At 44.6% G+C, this 26,947-nt stretch overlaps 1 protein-coding gene across 8 annotated transcripts in view; it reads right to left on the reverse strand.

Moving 5' to 3' along the window:
- The window catches only part of MTA3 (metastasis associated 1 family member 3), a 229,128-nt gene that overhangs the window by 169,282 nt on the left and 32,899 nt on the right, over positions 1-26,947 (reverse strand). For 4 of the 8 annotated variants that reach the window (XM_047782186.1, XM_047782185.1, XM_047782187.1 and 1 more), the window contains exons 1-3: positions 12,068-12,134; positions 10,365-10,432; positions 714-807 (exon numbers count right to left, since the gene is read on the reverse strand). In XM_047782186.1, the coding sequence (XP_047638142.1) occupies positions 714-807; positions 10,365-10,432; positions 12,068-12,095 (190 nt within the window). In that variant the 5' untranslated portion in view covers positions 12,096-12,134. Of the gene's footprint in view, positions 1-713; positions 808-10,364; positions 10,433-11,365; positions 11,470-12,067; positions 12,135-14,349; positions 14,375-26,947 lie in introns of those variants that run through there. The other 4 variants (XM_047782188.1, XM_047782192.1, XM_047782190.1 and 1 more) reach the window with 4 other exon arrangements.

Below are 26,947 nucleotides of genomic sequence, written 5' to 3' on the forward strand. Positions count from 1 at the left end.
ATGGTCCTAGTCTCATTACCTATTTTGTAGGATGAAAATGGCTTTCAAAATAAAATACTTATACTCCTTCTTAAAATTTAAATCACTTTTTTTTATGATTGTTGTTTACAAAAAATCTAAAGGGTTACAATATGTCAAAACTATTGCTGGGGGTAGGGGAGGAGCACATGATAAAGGTTAAACTACAAAGAAACACTCAGAATTGCTACCTACAGGAAATTTTCCATATCTACCACTTTCCACTTCTTTCTCTGGTAAACTTATTTTTTTCCATACATACCATATACTATAAACATATAATAAATACTCAGGATTTTGAAACTATAAATATAACCCAGTTGTTTTAGAGAGGAGAAAAAAAACAATAAAAAACTCCTCCGAAAAGCCAGTGATGTCTAAATTCCTCACATTCGAACCTTCAAACCACTATGGAAAATGACAGATGGCAAAACACTGCCCTGTCTGTCTGCTAAAGCCTATCTGCAAAGATTTCTATTTCAACATTTTGACTAATTAATACGTATACGATGCATCCTAAAAATACATAGACTAAATCCAAGCACCACCCAAAAACCTACTCCCATCTAAACTAAGAAGAAAATAAATGGGAAACCGAAAAGCTAAAGATAACAAAACATACTTTTCCTCATATCATGGAAAATGAAAGACTTAATACACGTTTTAATTCTCCAAGAAAAAGACAATTAACTTACTAGCATGCTTGTCTGCAAGCATTATAAGCGTGTTGGAAATATCTCGTCGTCTATAAAAGCACACTACTTTTGCTTCCACGTTGCCAGTTGCAGTCTAAGAAATAAGAAAAATAAAAGTCATCTGTACTGAACATTAGATTCAAATAGTTTATAAAAACAAAACGAGAGACAGCACAATTACAAGATCATTCTCATTTACACTGTGCCAACCACAACTCCAAGATAATCAGAGAGCTAAAACATTCAAATAAGGACAAGCAGAGTTCCCATCGTGGCACAGTGGTTAACGAATCTGACTAGGAACCATGAGGTTGCGGGTTCGATCACTGGCCTTGCTCGGTGGGTTAAGGATCTGGCGTTGCCGTGAGCTGTGGTGTAGGTTGCAGATGCAGCTCGGACCCCGCATTGCTATGGCCCTGGTAGAGGCCAGTGGCTACAGCTCTGATTAGACTCCTAGCCTGGGAATTTCCATTTGCCGTAGGAGCGGCCCTAGAAAAGGCAAAAAGACAAAAAATAAAATAAAATAAGGACAAGCAACATTTGTAAAGGTTCCAAGGGAAACTGAAATGTCAAACATAAAATAACTCACTAGTACCAATTAAACTAAAGTGATCAGACAGCTTTAATGACTAATGCCAGACATAGTTAAATCTGATTAAGCTTAAGAAACCAATTCCCAAATTTTAAAAAGCCACAAAGTAAGACAGTTAAACAACGGAGTTCCCATTGTGGCTCAGTGGTAATGAACCCGACTAGTATCCATGAGGATGTGGGCTCGATCCCTGGTCCCGCTCAGTGGGCTAAGGATCTAGCATTACTGTGAGCTACAGTGTAAATCACAGACACAGCTCAGATCCAGCATTGCTGAGACTGTGCAGGTGTAGCCAGAAGCTGTAGCTCTGATTTGATCCCTAGCATGGGAACATATGCCATAGGTTCAGACCTAAAAAGACAAAAAAATAAAATAAAATGAAATAAGATGGTTAAACAAATGTCCTCCAAACCAACTCCCAGAAGCACAGGCTAAGTGCAAAATCACCCAGCCCTCTCCTAAACACCCCACATTTGACTGGTGGCAAAGCTCTGCAGATGTAGTGCAGCCATCACACAGGGTGGACCAAACAACTTGGAAAGACATCCTCAGCCCAAGGGAGTATGAGTCCATAATGGTCAATATTCTTGGTAGTACTTAGCTCACCTTCACATATGAAAGCATTAAAATCTTAAGTTGTTGTGAACATTGAGGCTCTTATTTCTTTTTGACTACAGTCTAGAATACAATCAATATTCAGTTAGGTTGTAATTTACTGCAGCTGGGGCCCAAACTCCTGCTCTCTATTCTTTTTGAATTCTGAGAGCTTTCAAGATCAATCATTCACTACAAAATTCATTGTAAAAATACACAGATTACAATAAAATGCTATTGTAATTTCCAATTTCAAACATATTTGAGAAAAAAATTTTGTAATTTCTCTGGGCTTACAGATATATTCAGACAAAAATAAGAATATATATGTGCTGCAATGAACGTGTCAATTTCATGAAGTTCAGCGGCAGTATTTGAAAGTGAGAAATAATCTTGTAGAAATATTGCCCCTTAAAAATGAAATGATATTAAATCCTAACCAAAGTGCTTCTGTATTTCACAATATCGTGACCAAATACATCCTCCTACAGTAATCACCTAGCATTCTGCTATATGAATAGGCCAATATTTCCATGTAAATAAAATCTGTCAATGACTTCAATTATCAGTGCTTTACCTTTTTGGGGGGGTCACATCCTGGGCATGTGGGAGTTCCTGGACCAGGGAAGGAACCCATGCCACAGCAGTGACAACAATGTATCATTAACCCACTGCACCATGAGGGAACTCTTGGTGCTTTATCATTTTTGCCTTCTTGAGACAAAAGCATGTTAAAAACAAACAGCAAGGAGTTCCCGTCATGGCACAGCAAAAACAAATCCAACTAGGAACCATGAGGGTGTGGGTTTGATTCCTGGCCTCACTCAGTGGGTTAAGGAGCCGTGAGCTGTGATGTAGGTTGCAGATGCAGCTTGGATCTGTGGCTGTGGCGTAGGCCGGCAGCTGTAGCTCTGATTAGACCCCTAGCCTGGGAACCTCCATATGCAGCGAGAGTGGCCCTAAAATAAATAAATATTCTTTTCTGAACCATGTACACACTTAGCCAATAGGTATCTTATAACTACAGTATTCCTCTTCTACTACACACACACACACACACACACACACACACACACACACACACTCTAGACCATTCCTCTAAAGCTGAGCTACTGAAATTGGGACCCTGTTACTGTGTAATGAAATGAGTACAGAAATAAAGAACGAGTGTCATTGTATTTGAGAGTTAATTTTATATCTATTGAACCAATAATGAAAAACGGAGCTTGTATTTTTATAATCCTACTTTTTCCTTTTTCCTTTTCTTCGGCCACACCCGTGGCATGCAGAAGTTCCCACGCCAAGGATAAAACTCACACCACAGCAGTGACAATACCAGATCCTTAACCCACTGAGCCACAGGAGAACTCCTAATCCTACTTTAAATTTCATTTTCCTACTATCTTTTTAATTTTACAAAAGCAGTCTAAGTGAAAATTCTTAAAAATTCTCCACCACGAATAGTTTAAGAAGCACAGCTCTAAGACCTAGGTTAAACATTTTGTATATATATATGAAGTCTGGGTATTCTTTCAACTCACCAAATTTCTTTTGCACTCTATTTGCTCCAGCACCTGCAAAGCACTGCCCTCCTGGAGCCCCCACTCCAACAAGGATGCATGTTCACGTGTCATCAACTCTCCAACCTTCCAAAGCCCAGTTGTAATCGTACCCCTCATCTGGAAACCTTCACCAGTTCCCCGAAACTGAAGCATAAAGGTAAAACATTCCTGACAAATCCCCAGCAGTATTTTCCTTTACTCCTTCCTTTCCCTTCTCACTCATGGAGGCAGTAAGTACCACCTGCTGGGGGAAGGGCAGAAAAAGCTTCAAGGAGGAAAGGGGAGGCAGGGTCCCTAGTTGGCTAGTAAAGAAGGAGTCCAACAGATGAAGTCTGGAGGACCAAGTAGCCTGAAAAAAGGAAAGACCTGAACAAAACCCACAGGTAGAGAAAGTGGAGAGAGGTGTAGAGAAGAACCTACAATGAACAGCAAGTTCTTTCCTGTGTTCTTTTCTCCATTTAGCTTTCAGCCTCTTAAATCTCTATTCTGTCAAACACGCTTAGTAAAACATCCTCCAGCAATAAGGGGCGTTTAGTCAACCTCATACTCACGTTCATTTCCATCCCAGACTTAGAAAGTATACCATCAAAAAACAAAACAAACCACTTTACATTTTGCAAAGTCCATGGTTTTGCTCAAACAAAAGAACAAATAGAAAGGAATCATCCCAATTTCTGTCCTTATTCCCAACAGATCTTCAGGTCAGGAGGGGTCTTAACTTGGGATCCATAAAAGGGCTTTGAAGAGTCTCCTCAAATTATGTGCAAAATTACGTGTGGAAATAGAGTTTGCAGGTAGAGGACAGGATTAGGTGCTCAAAAAGTTAGTGGCTCCCCTCTCCCCAGCAAATAAAAAAAATAAAAATAAAAAAGACCCAAAACATTACAATGAATCTCAGAGCACAGTGGATGGCTAGTAAGACATACAGAATATGTAAGACATAGTAAGTGCTCAACATAACAAGCCAAAAAAAAAAAGCGAATAATATTAAATTTATCCACATTTTTTTCCTAAACTTCCTGAGACTGTATCCTCATTATCATGTACACAAAGCTTTCCTTCAACATGCATGCAGGCTAAATCTTTAGAAGAGCAACGCCCAACCAATTTTAGTGACTAAAATTTAGCAAAATGTTTTCTTTTTTTTTTTTTTGCCACACTCTCAGCATGCAGAAGTTCCCAAGCAAGAGATCCTTCCTCCAAAAAGATCATCTTCACTATGTCAGAGCACAAATTAGGGAGAGGAAAAGAGAGAATGTAAGATAAACAGTGTTGAACTGTGTTCATCGATATATTTCGTTTTGCAGAAAGTTCAAGAGAAAAAACTAATAGAAAAAAAATTTTTAGCTCAAGCAACTTTATTTATCTTTATTTATTTTTTTTGCTCCATATTTGTTTAATTAAAGTATAGTTGATTTACAGTGTGTCAATTTTTGCTGTACAGCAGTGACCCAATCTTATATATATGATGGGTCATACTATCTTCCATCATGTTCTACCCCAAGAGATTGGACATAATTCCCTGTGCCATACAGTAGGAGCAAAAATTTCTTCACTTAAAAAAAAAAAGAAGGAGTTCTCATTGTGGCTCAGTGATAATTAACCCAACTAGCATTCATGAGGATGCAGGTTCAATCCCTGGCCTCGCTTAGTGGGTTAAGGGTCTGTCCTGCCGGGAGCTGTGGTGTAGGTTGCAGACGCAGCTCAGATCCTGTTGTTGTTGTGGCTGTAGCATAGGCCAGTGGCTGCAGCTCCAATTTGACCCCTAGCCTGAGAACTTCCACATGCTGCACATATGGCCCTAAAAGCAACAAGCAAAAAAAATAAACAAACATGAAGGAAAAGAAATACAGTAGTCTTGCTTTCCAACTGAGCAAGTAACAGTTCAAATAGGATCTTTAAAAAAAAAAAAAAAAAAGCACCATCATTCTGTAAAAGTCAATTTTCTAATCATAAACTTATAAAATAGATTAATATCCCTTCTCTTGGCTTATCAATTCGAATATATGAAGGGCTCTTAAATTCAATTTTCAGATTTTCCAATCATGTTAACTTTCCCCACTTAGCCAACTTGACCTCTGACCCACTGAGAGCCTTTCTGGAACTTCCATGGCCCCTCTTCCCCGGCTCCCTCCTTTTCATCCTTCAAACTTTAATTTCAATGTCCTTAAAGTCCCTCACTCCCTATCCAAGGGAAGGGAACTCTTTCTCTACGTCAAGGCTCTTGCTTATTTCCTTTCAAGAAGTTAACACTATCACTGTTTTCTTTATACCAGTTAACTTAACCTTCCATGTGTCTCCCTCATGAGAATGTGGACTCCGTGTGGGCAGAGACCATGTCCATTTTGTCACTGCTGTATCTCTGAGCCTAGCATAGTGCCTGTTATACAGGAAGTGCTCAAGAAATATTTGTTTCATGAATTATTTAGAATGAGTTCCCGTTATGCCTCAGTGGGTTAAAGACCCAACACAGTGTCTCTGAGGATGCACTTCCAATCCCCAGCCTCGCTCAGTGGGTTAAGGATCCAACATTGCCTGCCACAAGCTGCAGCACAGGTCGCAGATGCGGCTTGGATCTGATGTTGCTGTGGCTGTGGATTAGGCCTCAGCTTCAGCTCTGATTCAATTCCACATGTAAACTTCCACATGCCGCAGGTGTGGCCATAAATAAATAAATACAATGAGATCTCTCATCATTCCTGCCATGGCACAGTGCGTTAAGAATCAACTGCAGTGGCTTGGGTCACTGTGGAAGCACGGATTCGATCCCTGGCCCAGTGCAGTGGGTTAAAGGATCCAGGATTGCCACAGCTATGGCCTGGATTAAATCCCTGGCCCAAGAACTTTTATATCCCCCATGGCTGGCCATTAAAAAAAAAAGAGAGAGAAAGATCTCTTAAAGTTCCCCTGTGGCATAGTGAGTTAAGGATTTGGCATTATCACTGCAATGACTCGGGTGCAGGTTCTATCCCTGGCCTGGGAACTTCCATATCTGCAGGTGTGGCCAAAAAAACAAAAATAAAATGTCTTTCACATCCCTTCAGAAAGAAAGGTCCCATGAAAATACATAGTACTGATTAGTCAATCACAGTTCCTTTTTACCAATACTCCATCCATTCAAACTGCCATTCTCTGAAATTACAGAGAATCTCCTCTCTCACAGTTCAGTCATCCCTAGTCACTTAAGGACTGTTTATTAATGACTCTTTGCTGAAAGCAGAGGGGCAGGGAGAAGGGGAGGATCTAGGGAAGGTGAGGAACTTTTGAAGTGAATGGTAATACAAAGAAAAAAGAGTGTCAGGAGTTCCCGTCGTGGCGCAGTGGTTGACGAATCTGACTAGGAACCATGAGGTTGCGGGTTTGGTCCCTGCCCTTCCTCAGTGGGTTAACGATCCAGCATTGCCGTGAGCTGTGGTGTAGGTTGCAGACGTGGCTTGGATCCAGCATTGCTGTGGCTCTGGCGTAGGCCGGCAGCTACAGCTCCGATTTGACCCCTAGCCTGGGAAACTCCATATGCAGCGGGAGCGGCCCAAGAAATAGCAAAAAGACAAAAAAAAAAAAAAAGAGTGTCAAATGATCCAAGTTCTAGCTAGACGTGTAACCCAGTCATTTCAGTTATTTAATCACCATATGCTTCATGATAATAATCCTCGATGCATCTACCTTAAAGGTTTAAGGTTATTGTGAGGCTCAAAAGAGATAACAAATGGGAATCCCCAGGTTATACCCTTCCAGAATACCATGCTCTGACATTTATAAACTTAGCACATATGCAATTTTCTTTTCTTTTTTTATTTACTTATTGGTCTTTCTAGGGCTGCGCTTGCGGCATATGGAGGTTCCCAGCCTAGGGGTCCAATGAGAACTGTGGCCTCTGGTCTATGCCACAGCCACAGCAACATAAGATCCGAGCCACGTCTGCAACCTGGCAACACCAGATTCTTCACCCACTGAGCAAGGCCAGGGATCCAACCCCTGTCCTCACAGATGCTAGTTGGGTTCATTAACCACTGAGCCATGACAGGAACTCCACAGAAACAATTTACCTTTTGCTCGTACGATCATTTGGTTGACATGCGTCTCCCCCACTACTAGATCTAATTTTGTTCATCCTTCAATTCCTAAAAGTGCATATCTAAAATTACCTGGCAGATGGCAAGCAGATCCTTAGAAATATTTGTAAGATGACTGAACCAAAGTACTTTGTAAAGAGTAAAGCCATGTACAAGTTTTAACATCAGGTACCTGAGAAATTCATTAATTCAACAAATATTTACTGAATGCCTTCACTGTGTGGCAGTCACTGTTCTAAGGCACTTGAGATGCATTAGTGAACAGAAAAGATCACTACACACATAGCTTACACTCTAGTTTGGGAAAAGAGGCAATGAAAATACAGACACACTTCATTATATTGCACTTTGGTTCACTGCACTTCACAGATACTGCAGTTTTTTTTAGAAAATGAAGGTTTATGACAACCCTGGGTCAAGCAAGTCTATGGGTGCCATTATTCCAACAGCATTTGCTCACTTTGTGTCTACTACATTTTGGTAAATTTCACAATATTTCAAACTTTTTCATTATTATTTTATTTCCTGGGAGTTCCCTGATAGCCTAGCAGTTAAGGATCCACTGTTGTTACTGCTGTGGCATGGCTTCGACCCCTGGTCCAGGAATATCCGCATGCAGTGGGTGCAGCCAAAAAAAAAAAACCAAAAGCCAAAAAAAAACAAAAACAAGTATTTGTTATGGTGACCTGTGATCAGTGATATACGATGTTGTGTTACAACTCGCTGAAGATTCAGATGATGGTTAGCACTTTTTTAGTAATAAAGTTTTTTTTTTTTTTTGTCTTTTTGCTATTTCTTGGGCCGCTCCTGCGGCATATGGAGGTTCCCAGGCTAGGGGTCCAACCGGAGCTATAGCCACCGGCCTACGCCAGAGCCACAGCAACACAGTATCCGAGCCCCGTCTGCGACCTACACCACAGCTCACGGCAACGCCGGATCCTTAACCCACTGAGCAAGGGCAGGGACCAAACCTGCAACCTCATGGTTCCTAGTCGGATTCGTTAACCACTGCGCCACGACGGGAACTCCAATAAAGTATTTTTAATTAGGCATGTATATCTTTTTTTTAGACATAATGCTTAATCGACTACAGTATGGGAACAAATATAACTTTCATATGCACTGCGAAACTAAGAAATTCATATGACCAGCTTTACTGGAATATGTGCTTTATTGCAATGGTCTGAACTGAACCCACATCTCTGAAGTATGCCTGTAAATACATTAAGCATATTTGAAGGTGATAAATGATATGGAAAAAAAAGCAAGGTATGGGTGATTGGAAACAATTACACAGTCCTAAGGTGGGTACTTGTGATAAAGAGCCAAGAAAGACTTTACTGCACTTAGAGCTCAATGAACAAAGCAGAGAGCCGCCAGAGAATAGAAGTTCCCATCCCGGCACAGTGGAAACGAATCCGACTAGGAATCATGAGATTGAGGGTTTGATCCCTGGCCTCGCTCAGTGGGTTAAGGATCTGTTGTTGCCGTGAGCTCTGTTGTAGGTCGAAGACACGGCTCGTATCTGGCATAGCTGTGGCTCTGGCATAGGCTGGCGCCAACAGCCCGATTAGACCTCTAGCCTGGGAACCTCCATAAGCCACAGGTGCGGCCCTAAAAACACACACACACACACACACAAAAAATACAAGTCTCATAGGCCAATATTTCCCTTTAAACTCTAAAATGATACTGTTATCTGTTAGGAGTTGCCTAAATTCTTATACTTTACATCAATAACATAAAAGAGAAGCACATCAGAACACCTCAACAGTTCCCACCCTCAGATCAATCTAATCCTAAAACCATTCTCTTCACTTGTTAGTGGTCTCAAACACCACGGAAGTTTTTCAAATGCAAGGTCCCCAGGGTATCCCCAAAAGCAAACCAAGATCTGGAGGCTCATAAGCCAGGCATGCCTTTGGCCAGACCTGGCTTCCTGGGACTCAGTCTCCAGATGGTGATTTTTGTTTGTTTTGTTTGTTTGTTTAGGGGTTGGCTTTTTTTTTTTTTTGGCTGCACGTGCAGCATACAAAATTTCCCAGACCAGGGGTTGAACCCAAGCTGCACCAGTGATCTTAGCCACAGCAATGACAATGCAGGATCCCCAACCTGCTACATCACCAGGGAACTCCTCCAGATGGTGTTTTTGGGAGAAAAGTATTAACTAGACAGCCCCAAACATTTTAACAATATGAATTCTCACTAGCTGCACAAACACTCTGAACCATCAGAACTCTATGGTCCATGTTGTTTATGACTGTTTGAGTGTCTCCATTGTAAAAGTTCAGCTACTGCCAACAGTCATAAGGCTTCTGATGTCCTGGACACCTATGATCAGGGACAAACCTTAATGTAAAAGTTTTATTTACTTGGGCATAAGGTGCAAAAAGCCACTTTACATTATACCAAAACTGTGTTCTTATTAGTTAGCCCAGTTTAGAATTTTATAAATTCCTTTCAGTATTATATTGCCTAACTCCTTCCTCTAAAGCTGAAAGAGGAAAAACTTAATTCACTAAAAAGGGAGAAACACAAATTATGACTCCAGTATAAAAAGGGACTGAGTTACAGCAGTGACCTGCTCTGAAAAGCTCCAAGCAATTTGAAGAAATCTGCAGATATTACATATTCAGTACCGACGTTTGATAGCGGACATAATTATAAAAAGCAAAGAATATTCAGAATCCTGCATAACTCTCTAATTTGAAATCTCTATTTTCAAAGAGTCTGGGATTGAAAGTAAAATCACCTCTTATGCCCTTTACACAACTATCTTTCAATGAAAAAATATTTCTTAATATTAGAATCAAGAACACTCAGTATATACCTTGTTGAGTTCTTCTATCCTTCTGATGAGGTATGGATTGCTGGAGGAATTCTCAAAGTAGACATAATCTGTAATTAAAAGAAGTAAAGAGCTTAATGTTTTCAACAGAAAGTTCACATTTGTCAATCTATGACTTTTTATATTAGATAATTCACATTCAAAATGAAGCACTCCTGTAATTCTAAAAGCAGACTTAAAATATTCTCTCATGTGCCTACCATTCAAAGGCCCTTATTTTCCTGGTATTTTCATTTAAATTAACGTTTTATTCAAGTTCTCCTAGACTTTTGTCCTACACGTGTCATTTCTTTAATAATAAGCAAAAAGACACCTCTTATCATTGAGTAGTTAGCGATAACTAAACATGTGTCTTTCATACTATAACTGCTTCCACATTTTTTTCACTCCAATCCAATCTGCCCTGGAGTATGCTTCTCACATAAAACTATTGACCTAAGACAAATTCAGAGCGTCTTGAAAGGCTTAGCAGCCCAAAGTACATTTCAATCACCAACTTAAAAAAAAAAAAGAAGAAAACAGGTGAGCAGAGCAGAGAAGCACACTGACAAACTTTTTTACAACTCTACCTAGGAAAATGAGGGAGGAAAAAGGAGAGGGGTCACTTTTTGAGAGGCAGAGATCTCCGGAGGTGATATCAGTCTTTTTAATACCATACTACCATATTTAATTCTGATCCAATTAGGGTCTTATAAGGAAATTGCTGCAGCCTTTCAACAAAAAGGATAAAAATTCCCCAATGGGCTTTTCCTCTCATCTAATAGGCTCACTGGAAACTTCCCACTGTGTGTTTATTTGAGAGGCTGGGCTGCATTGCTATTATCTATCTTAGTGCCTCTTTCCCTTCTCTATTCTGCAAAGTGGCCTCATTTAGCCAGGCCATTCCCACCACCATTCCACCATCCATCAAGGAGCTCGGCTAATGAGCAGAGAAGAGCAAGGCTCACACACAAACACGCCACTTATCTGAATTATTATTTTACCAGGAAGGAGGGAGGAGGGCGTCGTGAGTAGGGAGAAAGTTTGTTTGACCTTATTTCTCTCTCCTGCAGAAGGCTGGGAAGGAGGCAGACAGCAGAGCAAACGTCCAGGCAGAGCTCAACTCCCCACCCCTGCCTGCGGTGCCCTGGCCTCTCTAAGCCCCTTTCTTGGGGGATGAGAAACGGAAGGGAGAGTGACGAAGGGAGGTGCGGGGCCCTGTCCCCGCAAACAGGCCTATCCAGCTGTGCCCCTGGCTGGGCCCCCATCGCCCCCACCCACACCCCCAATGAAGGGGAGGGCTGGAGGAGGGGGGATGTCCCCCCACCCTCTCCAAACTCCCACTGCCTAAAAGCCACGCGGGGAAAGACCACCCTCTTAGGGAGCTCGACGGCCCCTACCCCCAAGGGGGTTTCATGGGGTGGGGGGGACGTCTGATAATTCATACCCCCAAGTACAGGCCTGGCCCTAAAACCCTGGGCGGGGTGCGAGGGTGTGGGTGGGCCTGGTCCCTCGCGGGCCACGAAGCGGGGGAGGGGGAGAGGAGGGTGGCGGGGGTGGGCAGCCCGGCCCCCTCTACGGACCCCCGCCCCCTGCACCCTCCGTCCGGGCGCCCGTGACTCCCAGTGATGAGGATGACCTCGCCCCGACCCCCCCACTCCCGGAGCCCGCTCCCAGACGGGCCGGGTCGGGCCGAGCCTTCCTACCTCCGACCCGGTACATGTTGGCCGCCATGTCCGCCCGCCCGCCCGCGGAGCCCGAGCCGAGCCCCGCCCGCCGCTGCCGCCGCCGCCGCCTCAGCCTCGGCCGCCGCCGCCGCCGCCGCCTCACCGCGGGGGGGGGGGGGGAGGGGAGGGAGGGAACAAGGGGAGGGGGAAGTGAAGGGGAGGGGACGCTGAGGGGTGGGGGCAGGTGCCCGCCCCCAGCGCCGGGCTAGCAAGGCCGGATGGCTGGGCCGGGGGAGGCCGGAGCGCTGTGGGGCCAGCAGGGAATTGGGGAGGGGGCGGTTTGGGGACCTTGCTGCAAGAGACGGGCCCTAGGGAAGGGGTCCTGGCCCAAGCCGAGGCCTGCACCCGCAAATGAGGTCCAGGGGCTATGAGAGAGTTGTGGTGGCGGCAAGGGCTCAGCCTCTCCAGAGCGCCTACCGCCTCAGCCAGCGTACCCAGGCACCTGCCCACCCGAGACGGGGCTTCCTCCCCGCTTGGGTCCCTGCAGAGCCCCAGACTGTGTGACCTCGAGCACGTGAGCCCCAGTCTCGGGGCAAACACTTGGATGCAAATAAGTGCTCGCAGCAGGGCGTCTTCCTCGTGGTGTTAGTAAGGCAGGCCTGGATCCCTCAGGCCCTGGAGCCAGAGGGACCACAGGTGCCTGCACCTTCTGGGGCAGAGACCTAGCTGGGGACAAGGCTAGAAAAATTGTCCACCTTCCAAGACCACCCTAACTGCACTGGCAGGTCTGACCCCAAAACCAGGCTGAAAAGAACCCACTCCCCCACACTTGGAGGCCTTGCCTCTAGACAGGCCCTATAAGCAGAGCTGCTGGGCTGAGAGAAGAGACCATTAGATGAGGGGGGCTTCCTTTGCCCTTAAGGGAACAGGGTCCTACAGTTCACCATCACCACGACCCCCTAAAGGAAGAGGTAGGCCTATCAGTTTGCTGTTGATGGATCGTTAACTAGTTAGTGCCTAAAGCTTTTCAAGTTATTATTTTCCCATGTGAATTCTCTAGACAGCCCCTTGTTTTCTCAGCCTTCATACCTTCACAGAAACAAAGAACCAAATAGAGTTGACGCTGAGCTGGCTCTCCCCCAAATGAACACAAACAACTTTCCTTAGAGAAGCCAATCGGTTCCAAACTACTCCCAGACATTGTTGTATAATAAACATGAAGATGATCCCTTACTGTTGTGGGTTGTTTAGAGTTTCTGGTGATTTACAGCTGTGTGTTGTTAACTCCATTTGGGGTCTGGGCAGGGATGGGGAGTGTCCCCAGAAAAGAAGATTGTGTTTTGTTTGTCTGGTGATGGGAGTTGTGATGGTCCATTATCACAAATTATTGAGGTGAAAAAATTTTCTAAATGGCTGAGGGAAAGTAAAAAATAGAATAAAAAATAAAGCACCTTTGCCTGAATTACCTTAATTGACTGTGACCCAAGTTTTTTCAAAAATGAGGACCCTAATTCCATTTCACAGGTGGGGTAAAGATCAGCTGTGATAATATCTTAAAATGCTTTGTAAACCATTCAGCATAGAACACTATACACATAACAGGTGTCCACTGCTTTTTTTTTTTTTTTTAACTCCAGGAAGTTTCAGATTTCTAAAAGTTATATACCATGAGTCAAATTGTGATCCTCTGTCAGCTCTTTTGACCTAGAGAAAAAAAGCAAAAGTGTTTTGTAGTGCACACTGCATAGCTGTTATTTATCATAACCCTTTTACTGGAGATGCCACAGAAAACATATTGTGACTTATCTGAAATCACTCTCTGAGCTGACACATAAGTAGGTTGAAAAATTTAGCTGGAGTCAAACCATAAAACTAGCAGCAGTATTGGGATAATTCAGCCCTTTCCTTGGGTCTAGAATTCCTAAACCAGGAAGAATTTCGCCACGTGAAAAGGCCACCTGGAACCTATTAGCTGCAAAGGAATAATAGACTGCAACCTCTAATAAGGGGTTTTCCCTTTTTTCTTTTTTTTTTTTTTTGGCTGCACCATGCAGAAATTCCCAGGGCCAGCAATTAAAGCCCATGCCACAGCAACAACCTGAACCTCAGCAGTGACAATGCTGAATCCTTAACCCACTGAGCCATGAGGGAACTCCAATTTTTTAAGTAAATGAGCAATTTTTTCCTCTTCAAAATATTACTGTATTTCTCTTAGTTCCGTGTCTGCCTGTCTCATTCCCCCAGTTTGGGGTGCCCTACTAGGTATTAACCATAATAAATGGGCAAAAAGTGCGAAGAAAACCTCCTCCATCCATACTTACCTGCTCCCATTAGAAACAGCCTTGTCTAGAAGCAAGATTCTCCGTGAAAGGCCTAGAGACTTGAGAGTGTGGGGGGAGGAGTAAGTAGCAGGAAGTAACAACGACAATGGTGGCAGAACCCAGACTCTTTCCTTTTTCTAGATTCTGTGTACTTAACCTCTTTCACCGCCAGCTGCTGCATAATAGGTGTTCAATATCTGAAAGCATAAGTGCCCATGAATGATGGGCTCCAATAGAGAACCAGTTGCAGAGTTGAAAGCAGGGACTTTGTGAAATGTTTAGACCTCCTAATATCAAAGAAGTATGCATGTAAGGAGGTTCTGCAAATATATGCAGATTGAAAAACAACAACAGCAACCAAACAGAAAAGTGAAAAAGTCTGTACTTCCAAATAAAATGAAAGTACTTCTACCTCCTCGGGCTGCATGGTTCAGGTCACAACCTTGTTATCAACCAGCCCAAACTTCACTCCTAGTTTGTCTGTTCAGCTTTAAGACCTTAAGCAAGTTGCTTAACACCTCTGATCCTCAAGCTCTACAAATTATAACTAGTAATTAACACCTATGGCAAAGGCTTGTGCGAAACTGAACTATACAGAGTGTTGGGCACGTGTTAAGCTTTACTTACTAGGTCCTGTCTATTGTCGCCATCCTCCTTCTTAAGGAGGAAGTGTCCCTCAGATCATACCAGAAATCCCAGAGAAAATCCAGCCTTCCCATGTGTAAAATTTCCTGGCATGGCTGTTGTGATTAAAGAACCATGATAAGGGATTGCCAAAGGGCCCAGAATGTTCGCTGTGTCATCCCCAGCTTCCCACAGCATAGCTGAAAAAAAGGAGATGCTACAAGAAAGCTATAGAAGAGACAGAGAGGTTTTGTCTCAACATCGGAATAGAGTTTTTATACATGCCAAAAAAAAAAAAAAAAAGATAAGCCTGGCCTGTCTGAGAGCTTTGTGATATTGAACTCAAGAAAGAAGCCTGGGGGTCTAGAATGTAATTAATCCGAAACCAGATGGTCTTTGGATAAAGTATGGTGTCTTGTCCTTTGTATTTTCTTTGATTTGTTCTCTCTCGCGCGCGCGCTCTCTGCCCCTTTTCTTTCATTACCTTATGTGGTTATTTAGCAAAGCTCTTCTGGAAAAAGACCTGTCTCAGCTCTTCCAAGGTGGTCCTGGGTTTTACAAGCAGGTGACTATATCCCAGGAGAAGATTAGCATGTGACTGCAAAAATCAAAGCAATGGAGCCCCTAAGGGAAAGGAAACCCAAGTCGGAGTTTCTCAGCTTCTCCAGCCATGGTGCTTCTCCTTCCATTGATGCCTTGTGCTAAAAACATGTAACCCAGGACCAGTCCTGGAAGGTCTTGATTTTTGGAAGTGTGTTTTAGGATTCCACAGGTCTCTCATGACCTCGAAGGGGCGCCAACCCAGACATTTTGTTGCATCCATAAAGAGGTTCCTTCTCTAGTGACTACTTTGCCTTCAGGTACCGGAAAAGGGACGGGAAGTCACAATGTGGTCAGAGATCAGCCCCTGGAAGGGTGACCCAATTCATCTAAATCCTTCCCTTTTTTGGCAGATGGAGTGCTAGAGCGCTGTGGATTTGAATGGAAGGTAGCTGAACAGTTTAGGATGTGGGGTCAGGAAAAAGAATCATAAGAGGCAATTGGGAAGTGTTGAAGGGATATAAGAGGAAGTGTTTGAAGGAATTACTCAGGCAGCAGCAAAGAGAGTGGATTGGAGAGGGTGGAGAGTCCAGGCCACGAGATCAGTTGGCAGGTGGATAAAAAGGAATTATGTGACCTAGGGTAGAGGCAGTGGGCTCTGAGCAATGTAGATGGGCTTGAGAGAGACTTAGGGAGGGGGAGCCACAGGATCAGGTGCCTTTGGGGAAGCTTGGAGTGAAAAGGTAGCATCGAGTTCTGAGCAGCTGGGTGGAGAGAGGTGTGATTCAATGAGTAGAAAGTACAGGAGGGGAGGCAAGTTGGGGGGAGAGGGGTGGTTGACTGGTTCAGTTGTAGACAGGTTGTATTCATGGTGCCTTTGAAAACATGCAGGTATATGCATTCTCTTTGGGAAAGAGGTGGGAAACAGGCCTGGAGTTGGAGAGACCTGGGCTAGAAAGACCCAATTCTGTGTCACCATCAGTGCAGAGCCTGGTCTGTCTTGTCTGCGAAGTAAACCAAACCCTGGCCTCAGGGGAAGAAGCAGGTTCCCTGAGTCCTTCAACCTGGGAGAAAACAGGTTTAGCCGGTCTGGGTTCAGGAGATCAGAGTCCAGGTCCAAATATGCAAACAGGCAGGGCATGGGCAGAGAGCCACGTAAGTCACTGACCAAGACAGATGGTGACGACAAAGGGGGGAATGCCCAGCGCCGACCATCCCACAGGCAAAATTCTCAGCTAAAGATAGAGAGTTCTGCTCCCAGCATGGAAAAAGCAGCTGGGGCGAGGGGTGGGGGGGGAAGGAGTGGGGGATGAAAAGAACAGGAGAAGGGAAGGAACACAGCCGAAAAAAAGCACATCTGCCTATTTCCTACCTCACCCTCTTGTCTCTAAGGTGGTAGAGTGGGTTGAATGGTGGTCCCCCAAAACATATGTCCACCTTGAACCTGTGAATGTGACCTTATTTAGTAAAAGGGGATTTGCAGATGAAATTAAGGATATGGAGATAAGATCATCCTGAGTTAGGGTTGGTCCTACATCCTCCAACTGTCCTTGTGTGAGACAGAAGAAAGGGCACAGAGTGCGGAGGAGAAGGCGTGTGGAGGTAGAGACAGAGATTGCTGTCAGGAGCTATAGTCCAAGCAATGCCGAAGATCGCCAGCAACTACCAGACACTGGGGGGAAGCATGGCCCCAGAAACAATCAACTTCACTGGCACCTTTGTTTCTGGCTTCTGGCCTTCAGAACTGTGGGCAACTTCTGTTGTTTGAAGCCACCCAAGTTGTGGTCATTTGTTACAGCAGCCCTAGGAAACTAATACAGATGGTAACCACCCCTTGATTTCACGTAAACATAGATTCAGCCAGAAAACAGTGAGCACTATAGGCTGAGAACAAGGGACATGGAAGCAACATAAAAGATTAAAGAGAGAAGCACAGAGAGAAAGGGGCCCAACACCACTCCTTCGAAGACCTGCTCAAACCCTTTAGGCAGAGCTCAGTTTATCTCGTCTCAGTTTGTCTCTCCTTCTTGCCGACATGGTTAACTTAGCACTAAGTGAAAAGAACACCCAGACGCTATGCCCCTCCGCTAAGGGCCAGTGGAAGCATCCCCCAGTTTTTGCTTCCCCAGCACACCTGTGGGATATCACACATTCCCATGAGCAACAGCAGATTGCCCATAAAGTAATGTACCAATTAACCCCTTAATTGGGTTTCTTTGTCAGGAAGGGCTCTGGCTCCTCAAATCCCAATCAATGCTTCTTGAGAGGTAGGGGGGCAAGTGGGGGAATGGTGGCTATGAAGGGTATAAGGCTTGTTCACAAAAATGCCCTTTTCATTCGACAAATATGTAATGAGCACTGTTAAAGGCATTGAGGACACAGCAGTGAAGGAGAATGACAAAGAACCTGTCCCCCTGGAGCTTGTATTCCAGTGGAGAAGACAGACAATGAGCAAGTAAATCAATCGATAGATATGCTAGTACACAATGATAAGTGTTCTACAGAAAGTAAATCAGAATAAGGAAACAAAAAGTGATGATGGTGGTCAGGGAAGGCCTCTTGGACATAGTAAAGAATGAAAAAAGAGACCTAATGATAGGATGGAGTGAACCCTGGGACATGTGGGGAGCAACATATAGGACAAGAGAACAGCAGGCACAAACTCCCCAAATGGAGATAAGCCTGGAGTTCCCTGGTGGTGCAGTGGGTTAAGGGTCCAGTATTGTCATTGCTGTGGCTCAAATCACAGCTGTGACACAGGTTCAATCCCTGGCTCAGGAACTTCCACATGCAGAGGATGCAGCCAAAAAAAAAAAAAAAAAAATTTCACCTAGAGAGTTCCCATCGTGTCACAGCTAAACGATTCCAACTAAGAACCATGTTTCAGATTCGACCCCTGGCCTCACTCAGTGGGTTAAGGATCTGGCATTGCCACGAGCTGTGGTATAGGTCGCAGACATGGCTTGGATCTGGAGTTCCTGTGGCTCTGGCAGATGCTGGCGGCTGCAGCTCTGATTCAACCCCTAGCCTGGGAACCTCCATATGCTCAGGGTGGGGCCCTAGAAAAGACAAAAAGACAAAAAAAAAAAAGACTGTTCTCTGGGCACAAGGAATTCAAAACTCATCAATCCAAAGTTTATTGTGATAGAAAACCAAAACTCCTGTGTTTCTTTTGATGTCATAGTGGAAAAGACTCTTTCCAACTCAAACTGTGGTTCTGAGACTTGTGTGCAATGTCTGTGAGAAAAATGGCAGCATAGACTGGCTACCTTTCTATTTTTATTTATTTATTTTTTGTCTTTTTAGGAACCCGCGGCATATGGAGGATCCCAGACTAGGGGCGTAATCGGAGCTGTAGCCACCGGCCTACACGACAACCACAGCAATGCCAGAACCAAGCCGCATCTGCAGCCTACACCACAGCTCAGGGCAATACCGGATCCTTAACCCACTGAGCGAGGCCAGGGATTGAACCTACAACCTCATGGTTCCTAGTCGGATTTGTTTCTGCTGTACCAAGACAGGAACTCCCTGGCTACCTTTTTAAATCCTGTACTAAAACATATTAGACAACATCCTTGTAAGCTATAGTTCCCTCTCACTCCTAATACTGTAACTTGGTTTTCCATAGCCCATTCACCTTTCATGTGAACCACCTCTTGGTCATAGGGTAAGACCAGTGAATTCCATGAATATGAGCCACTTACTGCATTTTTTCATCTCAAAGTTTCCTGGTTATACGTGATGCTGTGTATAATATCAGGGTCTGAAATAAAGCCTCTTAAAAGTTTAAAAAAGAAAAACACCAAAAATCACTTGGGCTGCTGTACAGAGGATGGGCTTGTGGGGAATGTAAACTCAGAGACTTATTAGGAAGCTAACGTTCCTCAAAAATAGAGAGATGACAAAGGCTTGGACTAAAATGACAGTACAAAAATTTTTGGGGGGTCTTTTTAGGGCCGTACCCACGGCATATGGAATTTCCCAGGCTAGGTTGAATCAGAGCTGTAGCAGCCGGCCTACAGCACAGCCACGGCAACACAAATCTGAGCCTTGCCTGTGACCTGTGCTGCAGCTTGTGGCAACATGAGAACCTTAACCAACTGAGCGAGGCCAGGGATCTAACCTGCATCCTCATGGATACTAGTCAGGTTTTTTTTTTCTTTTTTCTTTTTGTCTTTTTGCCATTTCTAGGGCTGCTTCTGCGGCACATGGAGATTCCCAGGCTATCGGAGCTGTAGCTGCCAGCCTACACCAGAGCTACAGCAACAAAGGATCTGAGCCGCGTCTGCGACCTACACCACAGCTCACAGCTCACGGCAATGCCGGATCCTTAACCCACTGAGCAAGGGCAGGGACCGAACCCGAGACCTCATGGTTCCTAGTCAGATTCGTTAACCACCACGCCATGACGGGAACTCCGTAGTCAGGTTTTTAACACACTAAGCCACAATGGGAACTCCATGGAGATATACTTCTAAGATAGAGCCCATAGCTCTGAAGGATTGGATGTAGGAGATGAGAGGACAAAAATCAATGGACATTAGTGCTTCCAGATGCTTGTAGGTATTTGTTTGGAGGTGTGAAATAGATAACTGGATCTGAGGTCTGGAGCTCAGCAGAGAGGCCCAGGCTAAAAATGCAAATCTGGGAGTTCCCACTCTATAGATAGTCCACGAAGCTGGGGACTGGTCAGATCATAGGGAGAGCATATGGAAAAGTGGGTAGAAGCCCGAGCCCTGGGCCAAGCCAGCATTGAGGGCAGAGGTCGTTTCTGCACCTGGCTGCACCAAGAAAACTGCTGTAATAATACCCAGGCCCCACCTTCAGAGATCCTGATTTTCAGTTGAAAAAAAAAAAATCCTGAGGTGATTTTAATGGGACTGAGGAAGTGATGAAGAAGCTAGGGAAAAAAACCTGAGGGGTAGAGCTCCCAAAAGCCAAGTGAAAAAGGGAGAGGTCCAACTGTGACAAATCAGAGCTACCAATCAACCCCTGGATTTGGCAAGATGGTGGCCTTTATTTATTTTTCTTTTTAGGGCCGCACCCACTGCATATGGAGGTTCCCAGGCTAGGGTTGAATTGGAGCTACAGTTGCTGGCCTACACCACAGCCACAGCAATGCAAGATCTGAGTCAAGTCTGCGACCTACACCACAGCTCACTGCAATGCCGATTCCTTAACCCACTGAGTGAGGCCTGCAACCTCATTGTTCCTAGTCGGATTTGTTTCAGCTGCACCACAAGGGACAGGAATTCCAAGATGGTGGTCTTTAGAGTTCAACTCCCCTGCCGCCTTTTCTTTCCCTTCCTTCCTTTCTTTTTTCTTTTTTTCCTTCTCTTTCTTTCCTCTTCTTTTTTTTTTTTTTTTTTTTTTTTGCCATTTCTTGGGCTGTTCCTGTGGCATATGGAGGTTCCCAGGCTAGGGGTCGAATTGGAGCTGTAGCCCCTGGCCTACGCCAGAGCCACAGCAACTCGGGATCCGAGTCGCGTCTGCAACCTACACCGCAGCTCACGGCAACGCCGGATCGTTAACCCACTGAGCAAGGGCAGGGACCGAACCCACAACCTCATGGTTCCTAGTCAGATTCGTTAACCACTGCGCCACGATGGGAACTCCTATTTTTTTAATAGCTGCACCTGCAGCATAAGGAAGTACCCAGGCTAGGGGTAGAATTGGACCTGCAGCTGCAGGCCTACACCACAGCCACAGCAACACCAGATCTGAGCCGTATCTGTGACCTACACCACAGCTTGCAGCAATGCAGGATCCTTAACCCACAGCAAGGCCAGGGATCTAAACTGCATCTTCAATAGGATTCTTAACCTGCTGAGTCACAGTGGGAACTCCCCTGCCGTCTTTTCTTTTGGTGGACCCTGACTGTCCAAACCCTAGGCAACTCGAAACAAATTGGTAGGGTTCTTGCCTTAGATGTTCTAAGGTGTAAATGACTCCAAGAGCAGAGAGGGGGGCTCATGAAATGCCCCAACCTCTCCCCCTTCACCTGACTGAGGGATGGAGACTAGAGTTTGCTCTTTTCTTCAGCTCCTTTTATCTTTATCCATAGGTTTGTTGCTGCTGCCCTTTCTAAAAGAGACTGAGGGAAGTTTATTTGCACTCTTGATTTCAAAAAGGACAGAAAATGTTGGAGGGCTCAAAGCGAAACTTTGAACTCCTGGGTAAATAAATAGTTGTTTATGTTTCCTTTTATCTCTGCAAAGTTTTGGAGGAAAAAAGCACAAGTAGCATAGAGCTGCCCCAAGGAGCTTCTTTTACGATGCCAGGCCTGGACCGTATTATTAGTGGCAACTAACACAGTGTTTCCCATTTAATTGCGCAGATCAGAGCACGGAGGACCTGGCTCCAAAGAGAGGGCACCTGGAGGTAGTTTAACCTTTTTGAGGTTTTGGAAAAAGACACCCAGGACCTGTCTTACAGGATTGCAACCAATGGGTTGCTTTTCTATAAGAGGAGACTAAGTGTCCGTCCCCTGGAAACGCTGATTCCCCTCCAACCACCCCTCTACCCACCCACCCCCACTGGCTTCTGGTTTAGTATTCTTGGAATAGAGGGTGGAGCCCATATTAGAAGCCAGAATTCTAGAGATGGAAGCAGGAAAGAAGGTTCCAGCATTTCACAGTGCCCTTGAATTCAGCTGCCTCCTTTTATCTGATGTCCCTTGCCTCTGCTCCACACTCACACAGAACCTAGGTTAGACCCTTTCTAGAGGTGGTCTGAAGTCTCCCATCAGGTCAGAACAACCTCCAAGGCTGAGTTTGAAGACTTTGGTGGGGTTGCTGTTCCCATCTCTTCCTATTCCTCCCACTCTCCCCACCAACATACACACATTCACACCCCTACGAGGTCTCTCAGACCTGGGCTGGAGTGAAGACAGCTTGCTCGTCACAATCAGTGCCTCCAGGAGGAGCTTTAAGGTGAAGCCTTCGAGGCTCAGAGTTCACATCTCCATTGTAGCCCAGCTTCTTCCAAAGCAGCTACAGCAGAGGGCAAGCCCTGAGAGTGGAAGGATGGAGTGACTCTCAGCCACTGGCATGTTGCTGGGATCTGATGCATTATTTATGATGCTGGTGTCAGCATGGCTCCCAGGCACCAGGGGAAATGGAAAAGGCACTTGGGCCTGTGCTGATTAAACTAAATATTTAAACAGGAATCAGGAATTGACGCAAAATCCATTTTTCTTCAGTAAAGCAGAGAGCGCCACAAATGACTTCAAGGCTGAGGCCTTGGTAAACACCACGCAGATTCTAAGGGAAAGCTGGGGGCCCCCCAGTTCCCTCCCAGTTCCCTCTCCAGCGAAGATCTGAAGGGTTTGCAGGGAGTTTAGACTCAGAGGAGGGGAGAGGAGTGTTGGACAAGCAAAGAAAAGGTTTAAGAGTCACATGGGAATGAAATTAGGAAACACCAGAACAAATTCCAGCTGGATGAATGCTTCTGGTGGCCGTTTCTCACTTCCCTGTCTCACAAGATCTGTTCTTCCCTGTTTTACGGGATCTGTTGCATCGCATCTGCCCACAACATCTCACTTACCTTCTAATTAGCTGGAAGGGGGATGCTGGGATGTTGGACAATCATGAACCAGCTCTCTTGTATTGCATTTTTTTTTGTCTTTTGTTTTTTTAGGGCCGCACCTTCAGGCATATGGAGCTTCCCAGGCTAGGGGGTCAAATCAGAGCTACAGCTGCCAGCCTATGCCACAGCCACAGCAACACGGGATCTGAGCTGTGTCTGCGACCTACACCACAGCTCATGGCAACGCCGGATCCGTAACTCACTGAGTGAAGGTGGGGAATGAACCTGCGTCCTCATGGATGCCAGTCAGTTTCCTTTCCTCTGAGCCATGACGGGAACTCCCTATTGCATCTTCTTATCCCACCTGAGACAGGTCCCAATTAGGAAACCGTCCTCCACCTGCTGCACACAAACACAGAGGTGACTCTACCCAGAGAGGACACAGAGGAGCAGGGCCCTCCCTTTACAACATCCAGAAATCTCCAGATTTGCGGAAAGAAGACATCTCAAAAGGTAATTTCCCGGTGAAAAGACAGAGTTGTCATTTGGCCTGCCCCCTCTGTCACTGTTTTTTTTCCTCTTGGTGGGGTCCCTCACTTGTATTTCCACAGCAGTATTTCCTGGTCCCCAGGGATGTGCTTTTCCCTAGACTCTGCTTGAACAAACGCCCTTCTCCTCCTTTCCTCTAAAGACAGCTGAGACAGGCTGACATTTTCAAAATTAACTTTTATGAGAACTTAGGAAAGGAAATAACTGCAGAAAATACAACTGCAGAAGTTCAATTCAGTTCAACATTTATTGAGAGTCTGTGCTTAGTATCAATTAAACTCGTGCTATACTCTGGGTTACCTCGATAGATGAAATAGATTTCTGATCCTCAAGGACTTCACTATCCAATGGAAGAGGCAGGCAATTTGTATATGATGAGTTATAATCTAATAAGATAAAAGCCATAATCACCCTGAATTGGTAGCAATTAATATGGTCTGCTGTAGGAGCAGGGCTGGTAAGAGAAGCCTTTGAGAGAAAGTGATATTTGATCTGGACTATCAATTAAGAAAGAAAAAAATCTTGGCCTGGTAGAGTCAAAAAGGACATTTCACACAGCGAGAGCAGCATATAGGAGGTACATGTGTGACACATGAGAACCAACTGGAAACTTGGTTCAAAGCCAGATTGTAAAGGCCTTAAATGCCAGGCTAAGGAGTTTGACCTAAAGCTATAGGGCATAGAGGCAATGGGGCACTAACGTGGCTATATTTGTATTAAGTAAGAAGGATAGGAGTTCCCGCTGTGGTGGCTCAGGTTGCAGTGGAGGCATGGGTTTGATCCTCAGCCCAGCACAAAGGGTCTAGTGTTGCCACAGCTGCTGCATAAGTCACAGCTGTAGTTCAGATAGTCTCTGGCCCAGGAACTTACATATGCTACAGGTGTGGCCATAAAAAATAATTAAATATACTGGCATCTTAATTTTTGTAACAGTCTCCTATAAGCTAGGTTGGCATAAATATATGAAGTTTCTGGACCTGTAGAGCTGACAATAGACTATGGGCAGCCATGCTGCCTACAAGATTTCTCTTTAAATTCAACAGAGGCATATATGAAAAGACAAAGGGTAAATTAGAATTCGTTGTATTAAGTTCCATTCTCTTTTATCTTGGTGTTATAGACTGAATGTTTTTGTTCCCACAAAATTCATATGCTGTAATCCTAACTCACAATGTGATGGTGATAGAACCTAGAACCTGGGGGTCTTTGACAGTTAATTAGGTCACAAGAGTGGAACATTCATGATGGGATTATAAAAAGACCACAGAGAGCTCTCTAGCCCTCTTCGTGCCATGTGAAGTTGTACCAGGAAGTCTGCAACCCGAATTTCCGATATGGCTCAGTGGGTTACGAACCCGACTAGTATTCATGAGGATGCAGGTTCAATTCCTGGCCTCACTCACTGGGTTAAAGATCTGGCACTGCCATGAGCTGTGGTGTAGGTAGCAGACACAGCTAAGATCAGGCGTTGCTGTGGCTGTGTTGTAGGCTGGGAGCTGCAGCTCTGATTCCACCCCTAGCCTGGGAACTTACAAATGTCGAAGGTGTGGCCCTAAAAAAGGAAAAAAATCTGCAGGCCAGAAGAGGGTCCTCACCAGGACCTAATCCTACTGGCACCCTGATCTTGGGCTTCCAGCTTCCAGACCTGTGAAGAATAAATTTCAGTTGTTTATAAGTTTCTAGTCTACAGTATTCAGTTTGAGCAATACAACCTGTTTAAGAAGCTTTGGAAAGGCAGAAATGACCCAAATGGGAGGAGAATCGGCATTAATGCCTGAGGACCCTTTGCGTGTATTGGCTCCCACGTTAGAAATCCCAAAGGTCTGAGGTCTGAGGAGTCCTAGAAGATGAGGTCACACATGCCCTAGAGAATTCTTGTCAGGGAGAAGCAGATAAAGGTTTGGGGGCTCCTAAGAGAGAAGATTATTATTATTGTCATTATTTTGTCGTTTTAGGGCCACACCCAAGGTATAAGGAGATTCCCAGCCCAGGGGTCTAATCGGAGCTGTAGTTGCCAATCGAACCTACGTCCTCATGGATGCTAGTCAGATTCGTTTCTGCTGAGCCATGACGGGAACTCCCGAGAAGCGATTATTGATGTTTAAGAACTTGAGGGAGGTTCAGGCCTGTGAGACTTCAGATGATAGGAATGTGGAGATCTGGAGTTCCTGCTGTGGCGCAGTGGGTTAATGATCCAGCTTGTCCCAGAATTTGGATATGTTTAGGCACCAGAAATCATTCAAATTTGAAAAATCTGAGGACTGAGTTTGCCCAGGCCTTTGGAAAATTAACTGAAGAGATAACAGATGGCAGATGATAACTAGTTTTTTAAAAGGTAAATATTAAGCAACTTAATGGAGTTCCGTTCGTGTTCAGTGGTTAAGGAACCCGACTAGGATCCATGATGATGCGGGTTCAATCCCTGGCCTTGCTCAGTGGGTTAAGGATCCGGTGTTGCCATGAGCTGTAGGTCGCAGACGGTGCTCAGATCCTGTGTTGCTGTGGCTGCGGTGTAGGCTGGCAGCTGTAGCTCCAATTGGACCCCTAGCCTGGGAACCTCCATATGCTACGGGTGTGGTTCTAAAAAAAAAAAAAAAAAAAAAGGGTAACTATTAAGCAACTTAAGAAATACTAGCTAAGGATTGACCAAAATTTATAACAGTCCCAAGGATATTGCCCTGTGCTCTCTCTGCCATCTCTCTCTGGGCACTAAAGACAGATTAGTCTATACCTCCAGGTAGAGGGGCCCTGATCATCTTTCCTGAATCAAGTATGGAAACACACATTTTAAAATTTATTTGGAGTTTTTTAGTGGTGCAGTGGGTTTGGGATCTGGTGCTATCACTATAGCAGCTTGGGTTGATGCTTTGGCTCTGGTTCAACTCCTGGCCGGGATACTTCCACGTGGCTCAGGAGCAGCCAAAAAGAGAAAGAAAAATGTATTTGTTCACAGAGATGAAGTTGGACATTTCCAAAATAATTTAAATGTCTAAGAAATTTAGAAAAGTGCCCAATCCCCCTACAAAAAAAAAAAACCCTAAGAAATGTAATATTAAGTGACATAAAAGCAAGCTGGATTAAAGTACATATGGTAAAATTGTATTTCGGAAAAACCAAAAATTAGGTATTTGTAGTGTAAATATATAGACATATATAGATGTATAGAAGATAGGCAGGAAAGAGCTGCACTCAACTGTAGTTACCTCTAGGGAGTGGAAGTGGGGGGCATGTGAAAATTAACTCAACTTTCTTCTCTGGATTTACATGTTGTTTGAAGTTTTCCACAATAAGAATGTATTACTATTTTATCAAATACATTTTTTTTGGCCACACCCATGGCATATGGAAGTTCCCA

This window comes from Phacochoerus africanus, chromosome 5 (genome assembly GCF_016906955.1).
Source record: "Phacochoerus africanus isolate WHEZ1 chromosome 5, ROS_Pafr_v1, whole genome shotgun sequence".
Classification (NCBI taxonomy): domain Eukaryota; kingdom Metazoa; phylum Chordata; class Mammalia; order Artiodactyla; family Suidae; genus Phacochoerus; species Phacochoerus africanus.